Source organism: Mastacembelus armatus, chromosome 12 (genome assembly GCF_900324485.2).
Source record: "Mastacembelus armatus chromosome 12, fMasArm1.2, whole genome shotgun sequence".
In the NCBI taxonomy this organism is placed as follows: Eukaryota; Metazoa; Chordata; class Actinopteri; order Synbranchiformes; family Mastacembelidae; genus Mastacembelus; species Mastacembelus armatus.
Window position 1 is genome coordinate 4,644,357 of NC_046644.1, and position 22,007 is coordinate 4,666,363.

General features: G+C 40.1%; 1 protein-coding gene across 9 annotated transcripts in view; it reads right to left on the reverse strand.

Moving 5' to 3' along the window:
* Positions 1-7,014: 7,014 nt before the first annotated feature.
* Positions 7,015-22,007, reverse strand: part of rab27b (RAB27B, member RAS oncogene family) — a 47,938-nt gene continuing 32,945 nt past the window's right edge. For 3 of the 9 annotated variants that reach the window (XM_026297226.1, XM_026297223.1, XM_026297224.1), the window contains 5 exons: positions 20,117-20,288; positions 17,442-17,530; positions 13,637-13,740; positions 13,212-13,335; positions 7,015-12,895 (listed from right to left, as the gene is read on the reverse strand). In XM_026297226.1, coding sequence (XP_026153011.1) covers positions 12,709-12,895; positions 13,212-13,335; positions 13,637-13,740; positions 17,442-17,530; positions 20,117-20,269 — 657 coding nt within the window. In that variant the 5' untranslated portion in view covers positions 20,270-20,288 and the 3' untranslated portion in view covers positions 7,015-12,708. Of the gene's footprint in view, positions 12,896-13,211; positions 13,336-13,636; positions 13,741-17,441; positions 17,531-20,116; positions 20,292-20,496; positions 20,730-22,007 lie in introns of those variants that run through there. The other 6 variants (XM_026297225.1, XM_026297221.1, XM_026297222.1 and 3 more) reach the window with 4 other exon arrangements.

Below are 22,007 nucleotides of genomic sequence, written 5' to 3' on the forward strand. Positions count from 1 at the left end.
TATAGAGTTCAGTTTTAGGTATTTCAGGTTGCCATATACAATATCTGTACATGAAATAAGATTTAAGGGATAGTATTTTAGTATCAAAGAGAAATCTCACATCAGTTGGTTTTAATATGCATCTTAGTTTGACTGTATTTCATATAGATTGAGTTGAACAAGGCAGAATGTTAAACATGGTTAACATATGTGGTATGTTTACATACAGTACAATTTTAAAATGTTTCTAACTGCGACAACAGAGACATTTTATGTCTCTCAAGTAAATGAATATCTAAATACTGTTTGGATACAAGATGTGTGACAACGTGGAGGAGAAATACACTTAAATTAACATTTTACTGTGGTAGGAACAAAGTTAATATGCTATGTTGTTTCTTTACCATCTGTTTTGTAGGCTCTTTGGTAGAAATAACTTTTACAAGAAGTGTGTAGAGAGAATCAAGTTGGTGAAGAATGAAGCTCATTCACTGGGTTTATTCTCAAATCCTCAAATTTGTGAAAAGACTATTTGGAGGAATCTCACTTACTTGTTCCAAGTGTGTTGAAAGTCATTTCAACCCAGTAATAACAGTTTTCTGGACCTTGCTAATCTTATGTATCTGTTCTAAACACATAAGTAATAACTAAGATACTATATGGATTTTTTGTTGTTGGTGTATTTTGTTTTTTTTTTGTTTGTTTTTGGAGACAGGAGCACAAATCACAAGTTTTCTTTGAAAGAATTGCATATTTTGTCTGCTGGGAATGCAACAGCTACACAGTCTCACTCAAGGTTTTTTTTTGTTGATGTTTTTTCTCTTAAAAGAAAGTGACTGTGGCTATAGCTATGTACAAATAAATAGAGAACAACTTATTTTTGTAAGTGCACTTCAAATTCCACAGGTTTCACTCTTCTCGGGTATTTATTTTTGTCATATGTTCTCTGGTGGTGAGAGGTTTCTAAATAAAAAATGCAAATAAACTTGACTGAGTTCAGGTTATTATTTCTGTTTTATAAGGATGTTGTAGAAATTTCAATATTCTGTGGAGAATCTGAAATGAACTGAGACTTAAATATATTCTAAATGTTTTATTGTTTTTGTAAAGAGGTCACTGTCATAATCATGCTTAAGCAGTCTGCTGAAGAGTGACAGAAGTGAAGGTCATGGTGAGTTTTATACAGTATTATCAGGATGGATACAGAAGCTGCCGGAGCCCATATTTGTCCCTGACAGGGAACATACTGAATAAGTGAGTTGAGGTGTTCTAGGCATAACAATAATTTGTGCTAAGGACATCTCTATAAAGTTCATAAAACAGATATGCCATTACAAGAAAAAAAAAATCCCTTGAAAAAACACCAATACTTGAAACAGTTAATGATACCCCTCTTCCCCTCTAAAGCATAACCATAATAATTATGTCATGTGCTGGTGTTGGTGTGGAGGTGCGGGAGAGAAGGAGAGGCGGTAGGACCCAAATGCAGGACATTTCTGGAATTGCCCTGGAATTTCCAGGGCAACTGGAACTGGATGAAACGGTAATAACCAAAAATAAGACCGGATGGGACGGTCATCATAAAACTAACTTATTAACACCACTTAGATAACTAACACTACTTACATGGCCCCTGAAGCAGGAGTTGGTTGGAGGTCGTTGGATGTGGTGGTGGTTCGGGCCACTCTGGCGGTTCTGGCCATTCTGGTGGTTCGGGACACTCTGGCGGTTCTGGCCATTCTGGTGGTTCGGGACACTCTGGACACCATTGACACTTTGGCACGGACTCTGGTTGCTGTGGCCCTTGAGGTTCTGGAGGCTTGGCCGACTGCGGCGGCGGCGACTCTGGAAGCCCCGGAGGCTTGGCCAGCTGCGGCACTGGAGACTCTAGCCCTTCAGCGCTAGACGGGAACAGCCAGGACGGGAACCTGCTGGAGCTCGGCATCGGCGTCTTCGTCATGATGCCGAGGGACAGGAACTGGCTGCAGGTCCTTGGCATGGACGACCATCCTCCGCCGCCGAGGTGCAGGAACAGGAGACTGGATATCGGCGCAGCGGACCTTGCTCCACTGCCGAGGGGCTGGAACCCCAGCAGGGACGTGAACGTAGACACACTAAGGTTCTGGGTGTAGTACCAGGGCCTCAGTGGGGACGCTGAAGCTCGGATTGCGGCTGCTGCTGCGGCAGCTCGGGAAGCTCTGGCGGCTGCTGCGGCAGCGGCTCGGGAAGCTGGTGTACTGGAGACTGGGGAGATGGGCTGGCCGGAGACTCGGGCGAGGGGCCTGCTGGAGACTGGGAGAGGACTTCAGTGGGGACACTGTCGTCGGCACACTGAGGGCCTGGGGACGTGCGCCTGAGCCAGCTGAGAAACCTGGTGCGAGGCTTGCTGGAGACTCAGGGGAAGGGATGGCCAGGGACCTGGGCGAAAAGCTGGCCGGAGACGGAAAGGGGACCTCAGCGGGGACGCTATCGTCGGTGCACTGAGGCTCTAGGATCCTCAGCGGAACCTCAGCAGGGACGCTGTCGTCGGCATACTGAGGCTCGGGGATCAGGGATGGAACCTCAGCAGGGATGTGGACGTCGGTGCACTGAGGTTCATGATGCTGGGAAGGAACCTCAGCGGGGACGTGAAAGTCGGCGCACTGAGGCTCAGAAAGCAGTGCTGGGGATCGCCTCTCTGGACGGCGGTGACTCCGTCGTCGCCGAGGCGGCTGGTCCAGCGGTTCTGACTGCTGGGCTGGAACCTCAGCGTAGACGGCCATGTTGGCGCACTGAGGTTATAGCTGCTGGTGTTGAACCTCTGCGGGGATGGCCATGTTGGCGCACTGAGGTTATAGCTGCTGGTGTTGAACCTCTGCGGGGATGGCCACGTTGGCGCACTGAAGTCCGTGTTGCTGGAGGGGAACCTCAGCGGGGACATGAGAGTCGGCGCACTGAGGGTCTAGGATCCTGGGCGGAACCTCAGCGGAGACGCTGTCGTCGGCACACTGAGGCTCGGGAAGCTGGACTGGGGCTTCGGCGGGGACGGCTTCGTCGGCGCACTGAGGTCTCGACTTCTGCCTCTTACTTCTGCGACTTCTGCGAGTCCCACCAATAAGCGACGTTCTAAAGTTTGGTATCATTTTGATCTCAAGAGGTCTGAACTTTTATTGCTGTCATGGGATTGAAACAGTGCCAGTGCTTCAGTCGTGCTCTTCAGAGGTTGCTATGGCTTCAGTTGTCCACCAGATGTCACTGTCACTGAAGTCTCGAAGCTTTGAATGTTTTTCTGCACAATTGTCAGGAAAGCCTCAGTGCTTCATGAGGCTTCACTTGCCCACCACTAGAACCAGATGAAACGGTAACAACAGTCATAAAACTAACTTGTCATTAACACCACTTAGATAACTAACCAACACTACTTACACAAACTAATGCTTCGGAACAAAGGGAAGAGGGAGGTATAAATAGGGAGAACACAAAAGGTGATTAAACACAGGTGACATCAATGAACTTAAATACTAGTGAAGCTGCCGGGGACCAGTGCGGGGGAAAAGGAAGTCTCTACAAAATAAAGGTCCCCCGGCAGGAAATCCCAAAGGGGAATCATGACAAATTAATAAACACATAGTGTTGAATAACCAGGATTTTACAGTAGCTGCTTGAGCCAAATACATAAGATGTTGTTCAAATGTGCATTTTGGATCTTCAGCTCTGAGGACCAGAAAATCAGCCAACCTATTTATCACATCAGAACATTTAATACTACTGCAGAAGACACTTCTCATCAGGTGAAATGCATATTTCCAAAATTCAAATGATCATTAAAAATAATATGCTGTGAAGAAATGATTAGACAGTAATTGTGTTTAGTTTGCATAGCTGAGGTGCCTTTTATAGTGTTATTATTTACATGTTTATGTTAAATTACCAACGTTTATTTTCCTTTTGGCTAGTTTTCTCTAAGGTTTGCATGTCTCTGTTTTTTATATCTATATTCTTTTACTGTTCTTCTCTTTTCTTTGTCTCCACTTTCAGAAAATTGGCCCCTTAGCCCAGTCCTGGACTTGATGGATGTGATACATGGATATTTACACCAATATTGTCCTGCGCTTTGAAGAGTCTAGAGACAACACAGCAGTCTATTGTCTCAGCCCCTTTCTGTTGATGTAGACACAGTCATTGAAGAACCTTAAACTCCAGTCTAATTCACAACCCCAAAACCAGTTGAGAGCGCTTCCCTTACTGAAGCGTTGCAGCAGACGGGTATGTAAAGATCACAGGTATAGCTGTCATAGAAACACTGATCACAGACACTTCGGAACAAAAAGCCATTAGAGGCCCTGGCCGAAAGCCAAAACACCCAAAAGCACCTCTTCCCAGCTCACACAAGGTCTGTGTCCGAATCCAGATCCTTTTATGCCATTACAAACTGCTACTGGTGTTTGCAGTTTCACAACCTGCGTACAGTCATGAGATCTGCAAAGTGTTGAAAAAAAAACTGCTTGTGCACTCTCCCCTTTGCTGTTCCCTCCACACCAACAACTGCTCCTCAGTGGACTCCTGAAGTTTGCACACGACAACAGTCATCGGTCTCATCCGAGATAGTGACTAGTACAGACCCCCTGAACACACCAAAACAGTGGAGATGACAGTGGACGTCAGGACTAACCCCCTCACCATACTATGCAGCGCTGTAGCAGCACTGTATAACATACTATATATGAGTTTCTTAGATGCACATTTTCCCAGGACCTGAAGTGGACATCCACTATCAGCACCATTAGAAAGGTACAGCAAAGGCTGTTCTTCTTGCACTGGCTCAGGGAGTTCAACCTGCCCCAGGAGCTGCTGGTAGAGTTCCACTGCATGTCCATCTCTGTGTGGTTTGGCTCACCAACCTAACACGACTCCACCGGACAGCTCGGGCTGCAGAAAGAACAATTGGTGCCAAACAATCAAATTAAATGAAATCAGTGCAATAATTGTAAAGTAAATATAGTACTATATTTTCCCCTACTAGGGAATCATTTTCATATCATACTATCACAACTATATTAAGGTACAGTTGTCACCACGTATTTCATGAGGGTAGAATTATGTTTTTGGTTTGGACATTTATTTTGGTGTCCTGTCTGATTTAGTTATAGGTAGATTTAGGTTCGTTAGTTCAAGATTCAAGATTCTTTATTGTCATTTCGCACATAGTATTTATAAAATACACAGGATGAAATGAAATACTGTTTCTCACCAGCTTCTGACAGTGCAAACAAATAAATAACACTTTAAAGAGATTTAAGAAGAATATGGAAGATAACACAGTAGTTTAAAGTGACAAGTGATAACAGTTGAACCATCACACTCACTGAGCAGCAGTCTCTCATAGAATGGGGTTGAATGTGAGTGCGAGAGGTGCATTGTGGGTCTCACAGCAGTGTGTGTGTGTGTGTGTGTGTGAGTGTGTGTGTGAGTGGGGAGAGGGCACAGTCCATTTATGAATCTCACAGCTTGTGGAAAGAAGCTGTTCAGCAGCCTGCTAGATCTGCAGCTGATGCTCCTGTATCTCTTGCCAGATGGCAGGAGGGAGAACAGGCCATGAGAGGGGTGGTGGGGGTCTTTAATGATGGAGATTGCTCTGCATATGCAGCATTGCTGATAGATCTCTCTCAGAAGCGGGAGAGGAGCACCAACAATTCTTCCGGCAGTCTTGACAGTCCTGTTGAGCTATCGTTGTTCCTGAGCCCTGCAGCTGCCAAACCAGGACGTAAAACTGTTGATTAGTTTCATCTGTGTCTTATTAGTCTTTTGTTCCTAATGTATATATACCTCCTTCTGCTTATGTTATAGCTGGAGAGAGCTTGTGTGTACGGCACGTTTGCCCTTCTCAGCCACCGTAGTAGTGTCATCGAGGTGCATGTATGCCTTGTGTGTATGTATGCAAACATAATGAAGTGTGAAAATGAAAGGTACTACTTGTATTACATGTGCATGGAGACGGTAAGCCTAAATAGACCTAGGATCTAGCCAAACGCGCAGCAGAGGAGAGAGCTCCAAGTAAGTGACAGGCGGGGCCTTTCATACCCTCCCATCAGAGCAGAGGTGGAGCCATTTAACCTGCACAGAGGAGGAGCAAGCAAAGAGCAACCCAGCACAACAGGACGGCCCAGGGCTGTAACAATAGTAAATTATATTTCTAGGCTCCAGCAGATCCCCTTGACCTTAAATACAAATAAGTAGGTACAGATGGATTATGATATTCAGACAATATAAACTGTATAATCTAAGAATGTAAAAAATGAATAATGTATCTAATTGTTATCCCAACTGTTAGCTACATTTAAGTAAAAGGCTGAACTACACTGAATTCATTAGTAGGCAGATATTTCATATGTGATCTAATTTCTCCCATCTGCTCTATTCCAACATACATTTCCAGTGGCAATCAGAATTCCAGCAGATGGCAGCATCAGTCAATTTTGTGGTTCACTTATAAAGTCAGCCAGTCAGGCACAGGATGGATGGATAGATAGATGGATGGATGGATGGATGGATGGATGGATAGATAGATGGATGGATGGATGGATAGATAGATAGATGGATGGATGGATGGATGGATGGATAGATGGATGGATGGATAGATAGATGGATAGATGGATAGATGGATAGATAGATAGATAGATAGATAGATAGGGCAGTAGCTCACCCTTTTAGGGTTTTTTTAACAGTATAAAGGAAAGCCCTCATATTTAGCTAAATATTTGGTGCAAACTAAAGTATATTGAGAAGTACCATTTTAATAATCACCTCACAAATCACAACATATTACTCTCCATTTTTCTTATTACATTAGCAGATTTTACTTCTAAAATCTATCAGCATTGATATCTGCAATTCTGGCCTGAAGTGAATGAGAACAGGATCGACATTTATTGATCTTGGCCACCTCCTTCCTGAACACAAAACCTACTGGATCAGTGAGCATAGTGTGATTAAGCAGATGTGTCCATACACACACAGTGATGTGGGGAAATGAAGCACAAGAGATTTCAAAGTTACTATAGTACCAAGCCATCTTTAATCAGCTGTCAGATCTCACAACACCTGGATACACAAACTTAAAAAGTCAATCCATCATCTATAACAAATGCTTTGACAAGATGAAAGGCAAACAACTGGCTCTATGTAGATAATCATCAAAACAAACATGTTTAGTAGAAGTATTTTACAAGTATCAGGAGGGAATGTATTTTGACATTTTACTTAAATTGGACACTTGAGGATCCTTGTCAAGTACAACTGAAGTAAAATTCATACTTCATGAAATGAACCAATGTTTTAGGTTATTTTCCAAATACCTTTTACATTTCATCTTTTTTTGGTAGGTGTTTCACAAGAAATGTTTATTACAGTCTTGAAAACAATTTCTATGGCAGTGCATACCTGTCATAAAAGTACAAGACTTGCTAGTTTCTTCCAAAAAACAAACTAACAAACAAAAAAAACAAATGTACTGTATTTACAGCTTTCACATAAACGCATCACAGGTCATTCCATTCTCGTGGTGTCAACATGCTGACTGTGCAACAACCCAACAAACACACACAGGCTTTGATACACACAGTAAAAACTGAATAAACATGTAGAAACTGCAGGCATCAGAGAGAATTCACACAGAGGATTTTCAAAAATAAAAGCTCTCAGAGGTACTTGGATTGATTAGCTGTTTTGATATATCGGCCACAAGAACATCAGGCCTTCTGTTCTCTTTTACTTCTGCTTTGTAATCTATAATCAGTAATGCATTAAAATATTCCGTCGCTCACAAATTTTACAGAGGATTTGAGAGAAGAGTTAGGAATAGGCACAACATGACTCTTCAAACAGTGTAAACTTTCAAAGTGAATTCAAAAACTACACGAAGTACAGAGGAGGCTTATGGAAGAAAAGCCTGATTCAAGACAGTGAAGTAAATGTAAGATGCAGATGTGGCACAACTGAAAACAAATTTTCAGCTACAAGGCATCAGATGGCCAATGTATTCTACAAATACAAAAGAAATTTGAAAAAAAATGAGCAACATAAGAATGAAGGCTGATGAAAGCTAATAAACTGGTCTGGATGACTGTCATGATTACAAGGCATGTTAGCGTAATTAGAAAGGTTGTCCATCTTGGAGGGGTGGAAATCTGGACTCAAGAAGTCAAAAATAAAATCTAGTGCCAGTCAACTATTACACTGGTGCTGTTTGTGCTCCTTGCATTATTTAATCTGTGGTTTTATTTTCAAAGGATATACTATAGTGTGCTTTTTAATTAATTCTAAATAAATAGATGAAAATTACCAACAAATTTAAATTCTTATAATGGAACCCAAATGAGTTGCCAGTGGTCCTTGTCAGTACATTTATGGGTTGCTAATATTATTTATACGTCTTTTATCTGTTTCATTGCATTTTTACCTAAAATGTAAAAACATTTCCAAAACAGTGAAACTATTTACAAACTTACTGGCTTTAATGAAATCAGTACATAACAATTTAAGGGTTCAATGTGTAATCTTTAAAGTGATCTAACTATATGGCAGATACCTAACAGTATTCATAAACATGTTGTCATTAGTGTGTAATCACCACAAAATACCAACCATTGCATTTTCATAATCTTAGAATGAGCCTTTTAAATCTACATAGGGAACAGGTCTCCTTTCACAGAGGCAGCCATGTTGCACTGCCATGTTTCTACAGTAGCCCAAAATGGACAAACCAAACACTGGCTCTAAACAGTGTTTTAAAGGTGAAGGCCACAGTACAGAGGGGTGGTTGCATCCTGCAATCTCATCACTAGATGCTCCTAAATCTTTCATATTTTACACATTGCAGCTTTAAGTATTTTAAAGACACATAAGACATTAGAAAGCTGCACTTATGATTTTTAGAGAAACATTGGATGGCATTACGACACTATATGCACTGTGAAGAGTGAACCCACAGAGAATTATGCAGCATGATTCAGAGCTTTTTGGCCTCTTTTAGGTCTTTAGTTTTGGTTTTTACTGTGTATTTATTGTGTGGTTCACTCTCAGCACTTTCAATGGTACAGCAACAGGAGAGCTGTTGTCAGAAAAAAGCTCAGAAAAACGTTCTGGACTCCACCTGTGCAGCACCAAACAGCAGACAGACTCAGTGACTAGCTGCTGAAGCGAAACATTTAGCAGCTAAAGAGACAGATATCTTTCTCTGAAGCTGGTAAAAAACAAAGTGGATGCTGAAATTAGTTTCATTAGCTGGACAATGGACGATAATAGTATTCTTAGTCTCCGAGACATATAACTGTTTGCTGATATGTTAGCTCTAGGAAATGTATAAGGTGATAATATATTAGCATTATCAGCTCATTCCACTGGACCCAAAGTGGCCAGAAATTTCAGTGTCAGCTGCAGGTTTAACTTCTTAAAGCTACAATTCTATTGAAAAATCACTCAACTCAATTGGACTTTATTCATGAATAAAAGCTGGTACAAAGAAAACAAGATATAAATCTGTTTGCTTTAATAGTTATACTTTTGGAAAGAGCACACCTTTGCTATTTAGTGGAAAATATCTATAAAATGAGTGAACACTGTGGTAGCAAGGACAGTTTGGAATGGGGAGACACTCTTACCTAGTGATCTAGCCATCAGAGTTTGACCTTGTTAAAGTCATTCAGATCCTTACACCAGCCCATTTTCCCTGCTTCTAACACATCAACTTTGAGAACCTTGTGTTCGCTTGCTGCTACAGCTCAGGCAGGTGTCACTGTAATGAGATAATCAGCGTTACTCACTTTACCTGTCAGTGGTCAGACTGTTATGGCTGATCAATGCAAGGAACCCATATATCATGGTTACCTAACAGCAAGAATAAAAAAAACAGCACAAACTGATAGAAACCATATTTTCTGGGAACACTATCACAGTTATGATGCTGGGAAGAAATGTTACACTGAGTCAGCTCCTTATGTCTGTCTGTCTCTTTCTGAGTGTTTAATATGGCACTGAGATCAGCTGTTGGCATATGACTGCTTGGCTTTTAAGCAAAACAACAGCAGACACATTTTGAAGGCAGTTTTCTCTGAGGGAAAATGAGGTTTGGGTTTGTCTAAAACAAACACTTGTTTGTAGTATTTCCTTTTTTCATTTGGCACACTGGCAGATTATTAAATGGAGGCATAGTGAGGTGAAGCTAACACTTTTTTGCAGATCCAAGGAGAACAATACAAAACTATTACTGATAAGTAATTTAATCACATGTTGAAATAAATTTTTCAAACAACGACAGGAGTGTTTTGCCATGTATTAGCTGAATATTATATTCTTAACATTACCGTTGACCTATTAGCCAGCTGTGAGTTAGGGCTGCAATAAAAAAAAATGTGCCAGTTGGTTCACTGAAGAACAAAATAAAGATTTTGTTGTCAGCATGTGCACTTCAACTTTGCTCTAGATTTTTCATGACATAAGAAAATGTTAAGGAAAATGGTTGCACTTTAAACAAAAGCAATGTGACATTTAAATATACTTCAGCTTTACAGTAAACATCTGATCCATCTCAGACAAGTGTCAGACAGATGTTTTTCACTGCATTTAAGCGTAGTATCATGGAGCCTTTAATAGTGATCTCAGAATAATTTTGTTTCAAAGTGCCAGGATTTCACTTGGTTTTTCCACACAGCAAGTGTTAAATGGTCTGCTACCTAATAAAAAAATTTAAAAAGCGTCAAGAAGCTGAATATGACAAAAAGTTGGTTCAAAGTAACTGTATTAAACCAACTAATTTCAGAGGAAAGCAAAATACCTCTTACCATTCTAAGCTCATATTATAATTGTGTTTTCTGTTAAATATTAGCAAGTCATGGTGACAATGCATTGCAACCAATATTTTTAGGTTCAAACTCCTACAGTGATTAAAGTCTGTCCCACCACAGTCAAGTAACACTTTAACAGCCAAGGCAGTAGATCTGTTTGGAACATTATACCTAACCTGTTGTAGGACACTATTAATAATAATGTTTTTTCTCCATTGCACAGGTGTTATTCTGCACCCACACTCATCTGCTATAGTATCTGAAAATCTAAAAAAAAAAAAAGCCAAGTCAACCATTAGGGAGAACTAATTGTAATTAACTGTGCAGCAACAAAACATGCTGCTAACAGAGAGCTAGCTGGACCAGTTCTGTTGATATGTTTAGTTTTCAAAGTAACGTCTAAAGTAGGGTTTGGTAATAGAAACAATACATACACTTAGAAAAATTATAAAATATCCAATGCAATGAAAAAGGATGTAAAGTATCCAAACACTGTTACTTCTAATCAATAACAAAACAGTTGCTTAAGTTTTTATATGAAAACTTTTTTGTAAAGTTTTTCTCTCTTTTCAATTAGTCCATTTTTTTCCCATATGAAAGTTAATGAAAGATTGAAAATTTACTCCAAAACACTAGTCAGCTGCTTTGGTTGCATAGCAGTTGCTACTGATACACTATTTTAGCTTGTCAGTTGCTACTGTACCTTCTAACCAGTGTCCACTGTGCAAACCTGAAGTCAGCAATGACTAGTTATGGCCATGGACACTCATCTCTGGCTGGTCTGTGGGTAATTTTCCATTCTTTTTCTGATTAATGCAACATTAATGTCAAATTCCATATGTGTCTTGGCTCAAAAAATGAATAAACAAAACTATCATCCTTACTGGTTTGCTTATGAACAATAATGTACTCTTTGTGCTGGGATGCTGTGTATTTTTTTATTTATTTTACAAACATAAAGTGTTATATGCCTAATATTTATCTGGAGAGACCAGTGAGGATTAATCTATCAATGCATATCCAAAATGTGCCAGCTGTTAACACGAAGAATAAAAAAGTAAATCACTGGTCAATATGGTTCAGAAATAGTCATCACAGCTGACAGACAAGCTGTATGTTTGAATACAATTGCAATACAACAAGCTGTGAAGAGCCTCTCTAACTCAGGGCTCAAAGACCTCCAACATGCCTTCCATCTATACTAAACACAATGTGCTGCATTTTTAGCATCTTTGAACCAGTTAAAACTGTTCGGACACTGAACAACATCGCTACTAGAGGCACAGCATAGAGCACAGTGTGTAACAGGGAAGAAAATGTTAAATAAAAACACAATCACACAGCTCCTCATCCTTGTCTAGAAACAAAACTTTGAATTCCACAGCCTTAAATTCTTTATGGCAGAAACATGACAACCTAAACATAAAGCCAAATCATTCCCTGTTATGTGCTGATGGAAAGAGCAGCTTCTAAAGTGATCAAACTAAAGTTTGAATCTCTTTTTTGCCTGTTAAATAATGAAATAATTAAATGTTGGAGCATGTACAGTTTAATTCCAAGAATGCATGTTTAAAACTAGGGCCATTATGTGTCTGACAGTGATGAAATCATCACTTCCTGCTTGAATTTTCTCCTAAACAGAGCTCAAACACAGACTGGCTGCAACTGTATTACCTTGAATATCCACTAGACGGTTGGTTCATTGCTGGAGTTTGGGAATTGAAAAGAGAAAAAGAAAGAAAAGAGAAGCTGGGTAATGGTTAGATTTAGGGAAAAGGGAGTGAAAACAAGATAAAGAAACATGCAATGGAATTTGACAGAGAAGGCGAAAGCAAATGATTGGGGGGTGAATGTGTTGAGTAAAAAAGTACAGATGACAGAGAAGTCGTTTCCTGAATCGCCTCTTGATCTAACATGCACATTTCTTCTCATTGGGCTGTGCATCACCAAGCTTTGTGGCCCCGGTCCCATTGGCTGACTCAGCAGGTGGTTTGTCAACGCACTGCTCCATCCTCTTCATGACCAGATCCAACAGCGTTATCACCGCTTTGTCCACCTCTGCACCTGTCGCTGCGCTCGTCTCAAAGTAAGGGATCCTATGAGGAAATATGTATTTTTTAAATGTCCATAAAATAAGTATAGAAGATGTTTAAACCACTACATCATGACCTTTTCCCTAATAACCACATAACTAGTTTTAGCCTGATTTCAATATTAGGTCATCTTGTAGAGTCCATAGCATTTTTTTTGTCAAAGGTGCATGTGTTCATGAAAACCATGGGTGTGACATCCCATTTACTTTATTTATCTCTCAGCATGATTATTTCATATCTGAGCATTCAGATCTAAAATCACCAAAGGTTTATCGATTAAGAAATTTTTAAAGAAAAGACCAGAGTTTTGTAAATATACCTGTATTTATCAGCCAGCTCCTTGGCCTGTTTCTCCTGAACCTCCCGCTGGTCTGCCAGGTCCGCCTTGTTTCCTACCAACACGATATCTGGGTTCTCACAGTAGGCGTTGGCCTGTAGCTGGCCTGGAAATTTATTTCAAATTAACAACAGCAGCAAACAAATGAGATACGCAAACATAATGTTGAAAAATTGCACAGCTTGAAGTGTATACCAAAGCACCTTGAATTAAGGAAAAGAAATTTAATTTACTGCTGTTTTCTTTTAGGCCTTTTTCACTGGATCTTCTGCAGGAAAATACTGGAAATGTTGTTTAATTTATGTGCAAATATAATAACTTTATTGTCCCCCAGAGACTAGAGTAGAGCTTTGATAGCAAAAGCAGAAAAATACCCAAAGCTAAAACAATCTAGGTTTAAAACATACTCATCCAGTTTCTGACATTGAGGAAGCTCTGCTGGCTGGTGAGATCAAACATCAGCAGGAACCCCATGGCATCCCGGAAGAACGCTGTTGTCAGGCTGCGGAACCTGGAACACACAAACCAAAAGTTAAAAAAAAAAAAAAAAACAAAAAAAAACGCATGTCCTACTGCCATGCTACTTTAAAACATTTGTTTCATAGCAATTCCATTTCCCCCAGAGCTGAAAAACAGAGCTAAAAGAATCAATACTGCACTTACATTCATCATACGGCCAGAAATACAATAAAAATAATAATAAATCGATATCTAAGGCGGCCTCCATGGCCAAGGCATAAGTCAGTCCCCCGCCCATGGTGCCCCATGATGGGACGTCAGGAAGTGATGACACAGGGCACGGGACCCAAGGTTTCCCTTTAGTTACTGATGTTTTCATTGTAGCGGACCTAAGGCAGGAAAATATGTTCACATTCCAAGACTTGCACCCTCTGACAATTTATAGCTCTAAAACTCTTAGTGACCTACAAATGTAAACAACAGGAAGATGGTACAGCCCTGCACTGTCAAGACTCCATTTGACAAAGAAACCTTTTACATCCTGCCATAAATTTCTTTAGAACTACTCCCTTTTCAGGCAAGACCTGAAACCTATACAATGACTTATGAACTGGTCTTTATATCCTGTTCTTATATTTCTGCTTTGATTGCTAAATATGTAACATGTGTGACCAGATTTATACAGAGCATCATTGTCAGACTACGGTGTGATATAGCAGCTGTGCTATTGTTTATCTGTTATTCATGCTTGTAGTTAATCCATATAACTATGAAGTTTTATTGATTTCATGTATGATGTTGCTGAACTATTGACTCTGGTTAGTTACTAAGTTTGTCATGTGTTTAAACTTTGCTGGGTGGAAAAAGAAATTATTGTTCCCATCTTAGAAAAACATTGTTAAAACTTACAACACAATAAGTTACTCTCTTGATTTACACATGACCAGTGAGATTTAAACCAATCACCAGCAAGGATGCAGCACTTCATGGACCAATCATATCATGCCAAACACAGTCAAGGGCTGAACCAGGTGGATTCCCCCACCCAGCGCGGCAAGACACAAAAAGACAGTAAACACACACACACGCCCTGAACTCTGAAAGAATGGAACTCTGGAACTGGACACCCCGAAGAAAATGAACTGAACTGAAAAGAAGAAGAGAACAAAATGGCTGAAGAGAATTCCAGAACAGAGTTCTGAACAGAAATGGACAGAGATCCAGACAGATTCAAAGAAAGTTAAGAGATTTCCAGACTCATTGAGACCCCCTCTCTTTCCCTGAGGAGAAGATGAGGTACAGACTGTTTTTACTGAGGAGGAGAAACAAGACAGAGGAGAAACAAAGACATTCTCCCTGCGTGTGGCTGTCCTACAGCTGACCATCACACATCAACCAACTCCATGAGACAACCCTGCAGTGGCCAGAAGGAGAACGAGGAAAGGTGATGAACGGACTTCAGGCCTGCAGCCCAGGACTTTGGGGAACGCCTACTCTCTCCTGGAAACCCGCCGGCAGACTGCAGTCGTACCAGCCCACAGTGGAACGGACCGAGTCTCAGTAAACGCGAGGACAAGCAAGTAATCTGTGGCTGTGCTGGTTGTCTCACACTAATCAGTTGGTCTCCATAGTTACTTAAGAGTTTCCTCCAATCTGTGTTTAGACCTCAGACTCAAACACAGAACATAAATTAATTTCAACATTTCTTTCCCACCACTGCAAACAACCTACTGTTAGACTAATTCAGCTAATTCCTCAGATCAGTTCTCCATCCATTTCCCCTTATGTAAACAGCATGTAGATATTGTAAATGACTGTACAATCAGATGCACTCTTCAAGACAGAACAGAGCAGACTGTTCTTCCTCAGGAGACTCTGTTCCTTTAGCATGTGCAACAAGCTACTGAAGATGTTCTATCAGTCTGTAGTAGCGAGTGCACTGTTCTTAGCAGTTGTGTGCTGGGGAGGTGGCATCAAGGCTGGTGAGGCCAACAGACTAAACAAGTTGATCATGAAGGCAAAATCTGTTGTTGGACTGGAACTGGACAGTCTGGAGGCTGTGGCAGAGAGGAGGATGGGGGACAAAATCAACTCCATACTGGACAATTCTGCCCACCCACTTCATGAGGAACTGTGGGCTGAATGGGAAGTTCATTCAGCCACAGACTAATTCCTCCTAAAGCCAAGACTGAGAGATTCAGGAAGTCTTTTGTGTCCACGGCCATAAGACTCCATAATTCCTCAATATAAACAATAACGCACACACACACACACACACACACACACACACACACACGCATGTACGCACACACACACACAAACCCCCCCAAATAAATAATTAGTTAATTACTTTATTACTTTATTAATTACTTTATGAATTACTATTAATCAATATAATTTAAATAATCTCAAATTTAATAACTGCTGTAACAACTGAATTTCCCCTTAGGGATTAATAAAGTACTCCTTCTTCTTCTTCTTCTTAAATAGCTGAATAAATCTTAAAAAGACAACTGACTGATGTCAATAATGTTATTTCACACAGTAAATACGTCACTGAATCGGGAGAACTCTCCTTCAGACTGTAGACTGATATCCTGTATTGCTCATTAATTGACTGGTTGATCAGCCGTTTAAAGGATCTGGTGCCGCAAATCATTAAGATGGATTATGATATTCATAATTCATAAAGCCGACATAATAAACCTTCATGTTCAATACAAATACATACATATATAATTTCGCTACATCGTTGTATATGTGTCTCATCTCGTGTGTAATGCAAAACCAGGAAAGGGCATGTACGTAGATATGTGCTGTTGTTTATGTCTACATCAGTCAATAATGGGATTTCCCTAGTTAATCTATTAGTTCAGAGGAAAGCTGAGCTTCTGGGTGTGATACCGCCAAGGAATATACAATGTACCTATGTGTAAACATTACATATGAAGCGTTATTAGCAAATATGTAACATGCAAACAAGGATAAAGCAGCAGATACCAGAGGTGTTTTCACAGCAAACATCACACAGGTGGAATAATGACTAGCTGCTTGATTAAATGATCATGAAGATCAGTTCATGAAAACATGAATTGTTCCGTCACACTGAGCTAAAGAAATGAAAATAAAATTATGTAACCACCACTGACTCATCCTGTGATTAGTCATTAGGCCTTTATAGACATGTTCCACAGACCGAGGCCAGTCCCAATTAAAGACACACATACACAACACAGACACATGCATGACTGACATATTCACGGACCCATCATAGTGAACACTCTCATCACTATGATGTTCACTGTGATTAAACCTGCAAGGGGTTTATCATTTCACAGATTTTGCTAACTGGATTTGCCCTTACTGAAATTTAGATTTGGCTCTTAAGTGTAGTTCAAGAAATATGAGAAAGAAGTCAAATTCATCTGTAACTGAATTGTCAGTCTGAATACCTAAATAAAACACATCCCACTGTAACGTCACATCAGTCATAAAGTAATAAAGCATTAAGATACATTACAGTCTGACAATCAAGCAACTGGCCAACAGGCCCAGAGACGTTCCTTTACATGTTTTCTATCAAGCAATACTAATTATTATCTAATCTATCTAACTATGAAAGCCACACAGCAATGACCAAGACACCATAAGTGACGCATGTAGAACAGACTAGACTAATAAAAAGACACCCTATTATATTGTTAACTGGGAAATAGGAAACAAGACCCAGTCCCAGTGGGACAAGTGGCCCACCTCTCCTGTCCAGCTGTATCCCAGAGCTGAAGGTGAACCTTGAACGTTTTCCCTGCAGTTGTCCCATTAGGGTTGGACGTTGTGTACACCTGAAAAGGAGCAAACAACACTAGTTTAGTTTTTATTCAGGAGACACATGTGGCATAAACACATGAGAAAGTGAATACATAAAAACCTCTACCTTGTATCTAAGTGTGTTATGCTTAGGGTTCTTTTTAAGATTTAGTCTACCATAATGATATAAACCAAGTGGAAATATCTGAAAAAAACATTGCTCAGCACAATGTAATGCAATTATTTAGCCCCACAAACTGCAACCTCCAGAAGGAACGTAAATCTGAGGCAACATTTCTCCATGTCAGTTTCAAGAAAAACTGAAGGTGGGATTTATTACAGGTCTAGCTACAGTACACAGCTGCGCAGGGTGTGGAAAGTGCATGTTGGCCATGCAAACCCGATTATTTGCCTGGGTGTAGTTTCTGTGTGTGTCCTCCCTATGCTGTCTAAAGTCACTGTCACACTGCTGTTTAAAAAGCAATTATTGGATTCTCAAGGACTAACTAAATCCAAACACATCTCATGTCAACTTCAATTTTGGCAAACTAACATGCAACTGACAAGCAGCAAAACACCTCAAGTGTTGACCATCGAAGGAACAGAGCCAGAGGGTCCAAACCAGAAGAGGCTATCTTATTAGCTGATTAACTGTGTTGTACCATCCACCTTATTTAACCTGTTACTCAGATTCAACTTCAAGAACTGCATTTATCATCTCACCAATACCTGTAGCAACATGCAATCACCAAACTAGTGCATTTTAGTTTGAATATCCAGTTTGTCAATGTTTTACTTCTCCACTGCTTTATTGCCCTCATTTATCAGCAGGTCTGATCAACAGTGAGCTGGACACTGATCCTGACAATATAATGATAAACTCTTGTGTGCTGCATCTGGTTGTATTTGTGCCTCTGCAGGAAGCCTCAGGCGTCATACACACAGCTGACTCTCCCAGATGAGACACTGTCACCGCCACACTTGTAAGGCACCAGTCAAAGTCATCAGAGCAGTTAGCCTGAAGCCCAGTGTTTTTGGTTCAGTTTTCCCAATGATAACTGGCAAATTATAATGCCTGCACAGTGTTGCTGAAATGTGATTTTTAAAAAGTTTTTATTGAATGAAATAAACAAAAGTTCCAAAATGCATCAGCACCTAATGTCTTCATACAAACAGCTTTAAGAAGAAACTTTGCCTAAAAAAAAAACAGACTAAAGTTAATATCAATAAAATTCTATGAGTAAACAAATTTAAAGATCATCACTGACTACTTGGTGTTAGTCACTGTGCCAAAAGAATTCAATTATAACACTCACACTGAAAAAGGGACATAATATCTTGTTTTAGAGAAATCTTTTTTGAAAGATTCTACTTATTTGAAAGGTAAATAATCTTGTTTATAGTAGCTTTTGTAACAGTTTTCTTTGCAATATATTTATCCATTTTTCTACTTGAGGTGACAAAGTCTGAAATAATCTAAGTCACATTCCAAAGCCTTAAAAAAAGTTCACAAGGCTGCAGGTGCATGAAGTAATGCTTAAATACAACAGTCTGTTTTTAGAAATAAAGAGAGAGAAGGCTCAAGAGACAGGGAAAGAGCTTATTGGTTGGCTACTTTTGTTTGGGATCTGTTTTGTACAAACTAAAGTTTTTAAATCATTGTCAGGCTGTTTAACCCTTGGAAGAAAGTAACTGAGTGAGAATTTCTCAAAGGGTGGTGTTTGCTGCTGCAGTAAAGTCTCAGGTTCAATTCCTGGTTGCACAAGCTGCTGCACTACCAATTTCTACTCGCCCAAAATGCAAGGGTTTGTGGGTAGCAGACAAATGAAAATATTTATTCATGCCAGATGACTGTCTAGAAATTCTGGTTCAGTAGCTCAAAGGATAAACAAACTGGGCCACATCCAGCACTGAACTACAGCTGTGATCACACACATCTGCTTCTGTCTGATTCCAGATAGAGAAGCCTGAAAATTTAACACAAACAGAGGAGCTGAGGAACAACAATTAATCCTGTCAGTCATCCAGAGCAGGAGAGACTGAGGTGACTGAGCTGCTGACCAAACCAATCCTGATTCAGATAATTGCATCTCAAACATGAATGTTTGGACGTATTTATCCTGAGTCTAGTAAGTCACACTGACAACTGAAAGTGGCACTCCGCCCTAGATCAATGTTTTGAGTTCAACACCTGTGAGGGTAACAGAAGACTGGAAAAGACTGTAGCAGTGTCAAGACTGGATTTAAGTCATTGACAATGGATTCCAATTCTGACAAGGCTTTATGGTGAAATTTTAAAAAACTGGTCCACTGCTGTCACGTCTGTCTGTCCAGAATGTTCCAAATACTACTTTATGTGCACCAATTTCTGTCTATATCTGTTACTTCTATCTCGTCAGCCAACCCTTGAAGCCTAAAACGTTTGTCAGGAAAGGTGACCGTCGTATTTCATAGGGTCAGTCTTTCTCAGCTCTCCAGAAAAGCTGCAGTTTTATCATGTTCTTCACCTGCGTGTATGTTGAGAATGAACCTACCTGAAAATGAAGTAGCTGTGAACCAAAACTAGAAAGACTAACAGAAATATAGAAACTTGACCTGCCATTCTCCTAGACATTACTCACCACTCTCTTTTCCCTGAAGTCGATGCCGACTGTGGTGATGAACTTGGGGTTGAACTTGTTGTCTGTGTATCGGTACAGGAAGGTGGTCTTCCCCACGCCGGAGTCCCCCAGGGCAAGGAGCTTTATAAGGTAGTCATAATCCCCATCAGTCATAGTGATGACTGCAGTTAACCTGCTGAAAACAGAGATGCATGAAGACAAAATCATAGATAGCTCAGGTTTCTGCTTCCATGGGCAGCCAGTGTTTGAGTCTGTAAATGGGTGTAAATGTAAATGATGAAACAGAAGAAGAGAGGAAATAAGAGGACCTGATTTTTTTTTTTTTGTAGCTCAATTAAATCTAGATTTATTCAATATCATTTACAAAAGCAAGCACTTACTTGCTGCCTAATTACAGTACTATATAACTGCAGTTGTACCAAGAACTCATTAAGGTGGACCCCAAAAAGCTTGAATGTGATGATGCTCTAAGAAAAGAAGGCAGAAGAGCTGCTTCACAGAAATAATGACATTCATGAAAGCACTTATTTTTTTGTTGTGCTAGCATGATATTCCAGGGATAAAAGTTACTGCCATTAGTAAATAGTCAAATACATGTATTTTAATCATGTAATTTCTTACATCTTACATTTCTTACTCTCTCTCTCTCCCCTAGTTTGTGCTCTCTCCCTCTCTCTCTGTTCTCTCTCTCTGTACCTTCTGCAGGTGTCCCTGGTCCTGGAGCTGTTTATCGCTGATGTGCAGTTACTGGCCCCACCAACTTGCAGTGTCTATTTGTTGTTTATTGTTGCTGTTCTTTTCTCTCTGCTCTATCCACTCACCCCAACCGGTCGAGGCAGATGGCCGCCCAAACTGAGCCTGGTTCTGCTGGAGGTTTTTTCTTCCGTTAAAGGGAGTTTTTCCTCTCCACTGTCGCCAAGTGCTGCTCATAAGGGAATTGTTGGGTTTTTAGTTTTAGTTTTTTTGTTTTTGTTTTTGTAAAGTGCCTTGAGATGATTTGTATTGTGATTTGGCGCTATACAAATAAAATTGAATTGAATTGACTGAGTTTGAGGCATCAGAGGTTCAACTAAATAGTAACTTGCACTTTGTATATTTGTGCGTGAGAGAGAGAGAGAGTGAGAGAGAAACAACTGTGGAGGGTAGGAAAGACAAAGTGTGTTTTATGTCTGAATAAAAGAAAGCTGAGGAGACAGCGAACATTATGGACTGTGAAATTTAAAAATGCGGTATAACAAAAAGAGCAGCATTGAAATAAACTCACATTTATTTTACGTTAATCACAACAAAGAGTTGTGTTTAACGAGAGCAAAAATCACATTGCAAAAATCCAACAGTGGAAAACAATTAAATGAAAAGAAAGTTATTCATTGACACATTCAAATGATCAACACTTCTAAATGTGTTTTTGTTATGTTCTTACTGCACATCAATGCAGAGCTGGCTTTTCAGATTGATTTGCTATGAGAAATGTATTGCTACTGTCAAACTCTGATGACAACAACAGCAATTATGATCCTCGGTATAGCGAGCATTCAAAGTAGTGTTATAACTCAGTTATGTTCCCTTTATTTGTAGGCATTTCTTATTTCTTTCTCTCACACATTTAGCATCCATCCACCCACTGGTATTGACAGAGCCCTGTGGAGGTGTGAGATATGGGATGAAACAAAGGGGAGGAGATGAGGTTATTGAGCTGTTGTCATTGGTCGAAAAGCAGGAGTATTTATAATTTAATCAGAAAGTCAGTCATGATGTCTCAACAGTAAAACAATCAGCAACAGCTCAGTCATCTGATGGCAGAGAACGACTCACAGTCATCCTGATAATCAACAATCCCGTGGAAACGGGACAGAGGAGAAGAAAGCTTCATGCTTCATTCAGTGGGAGA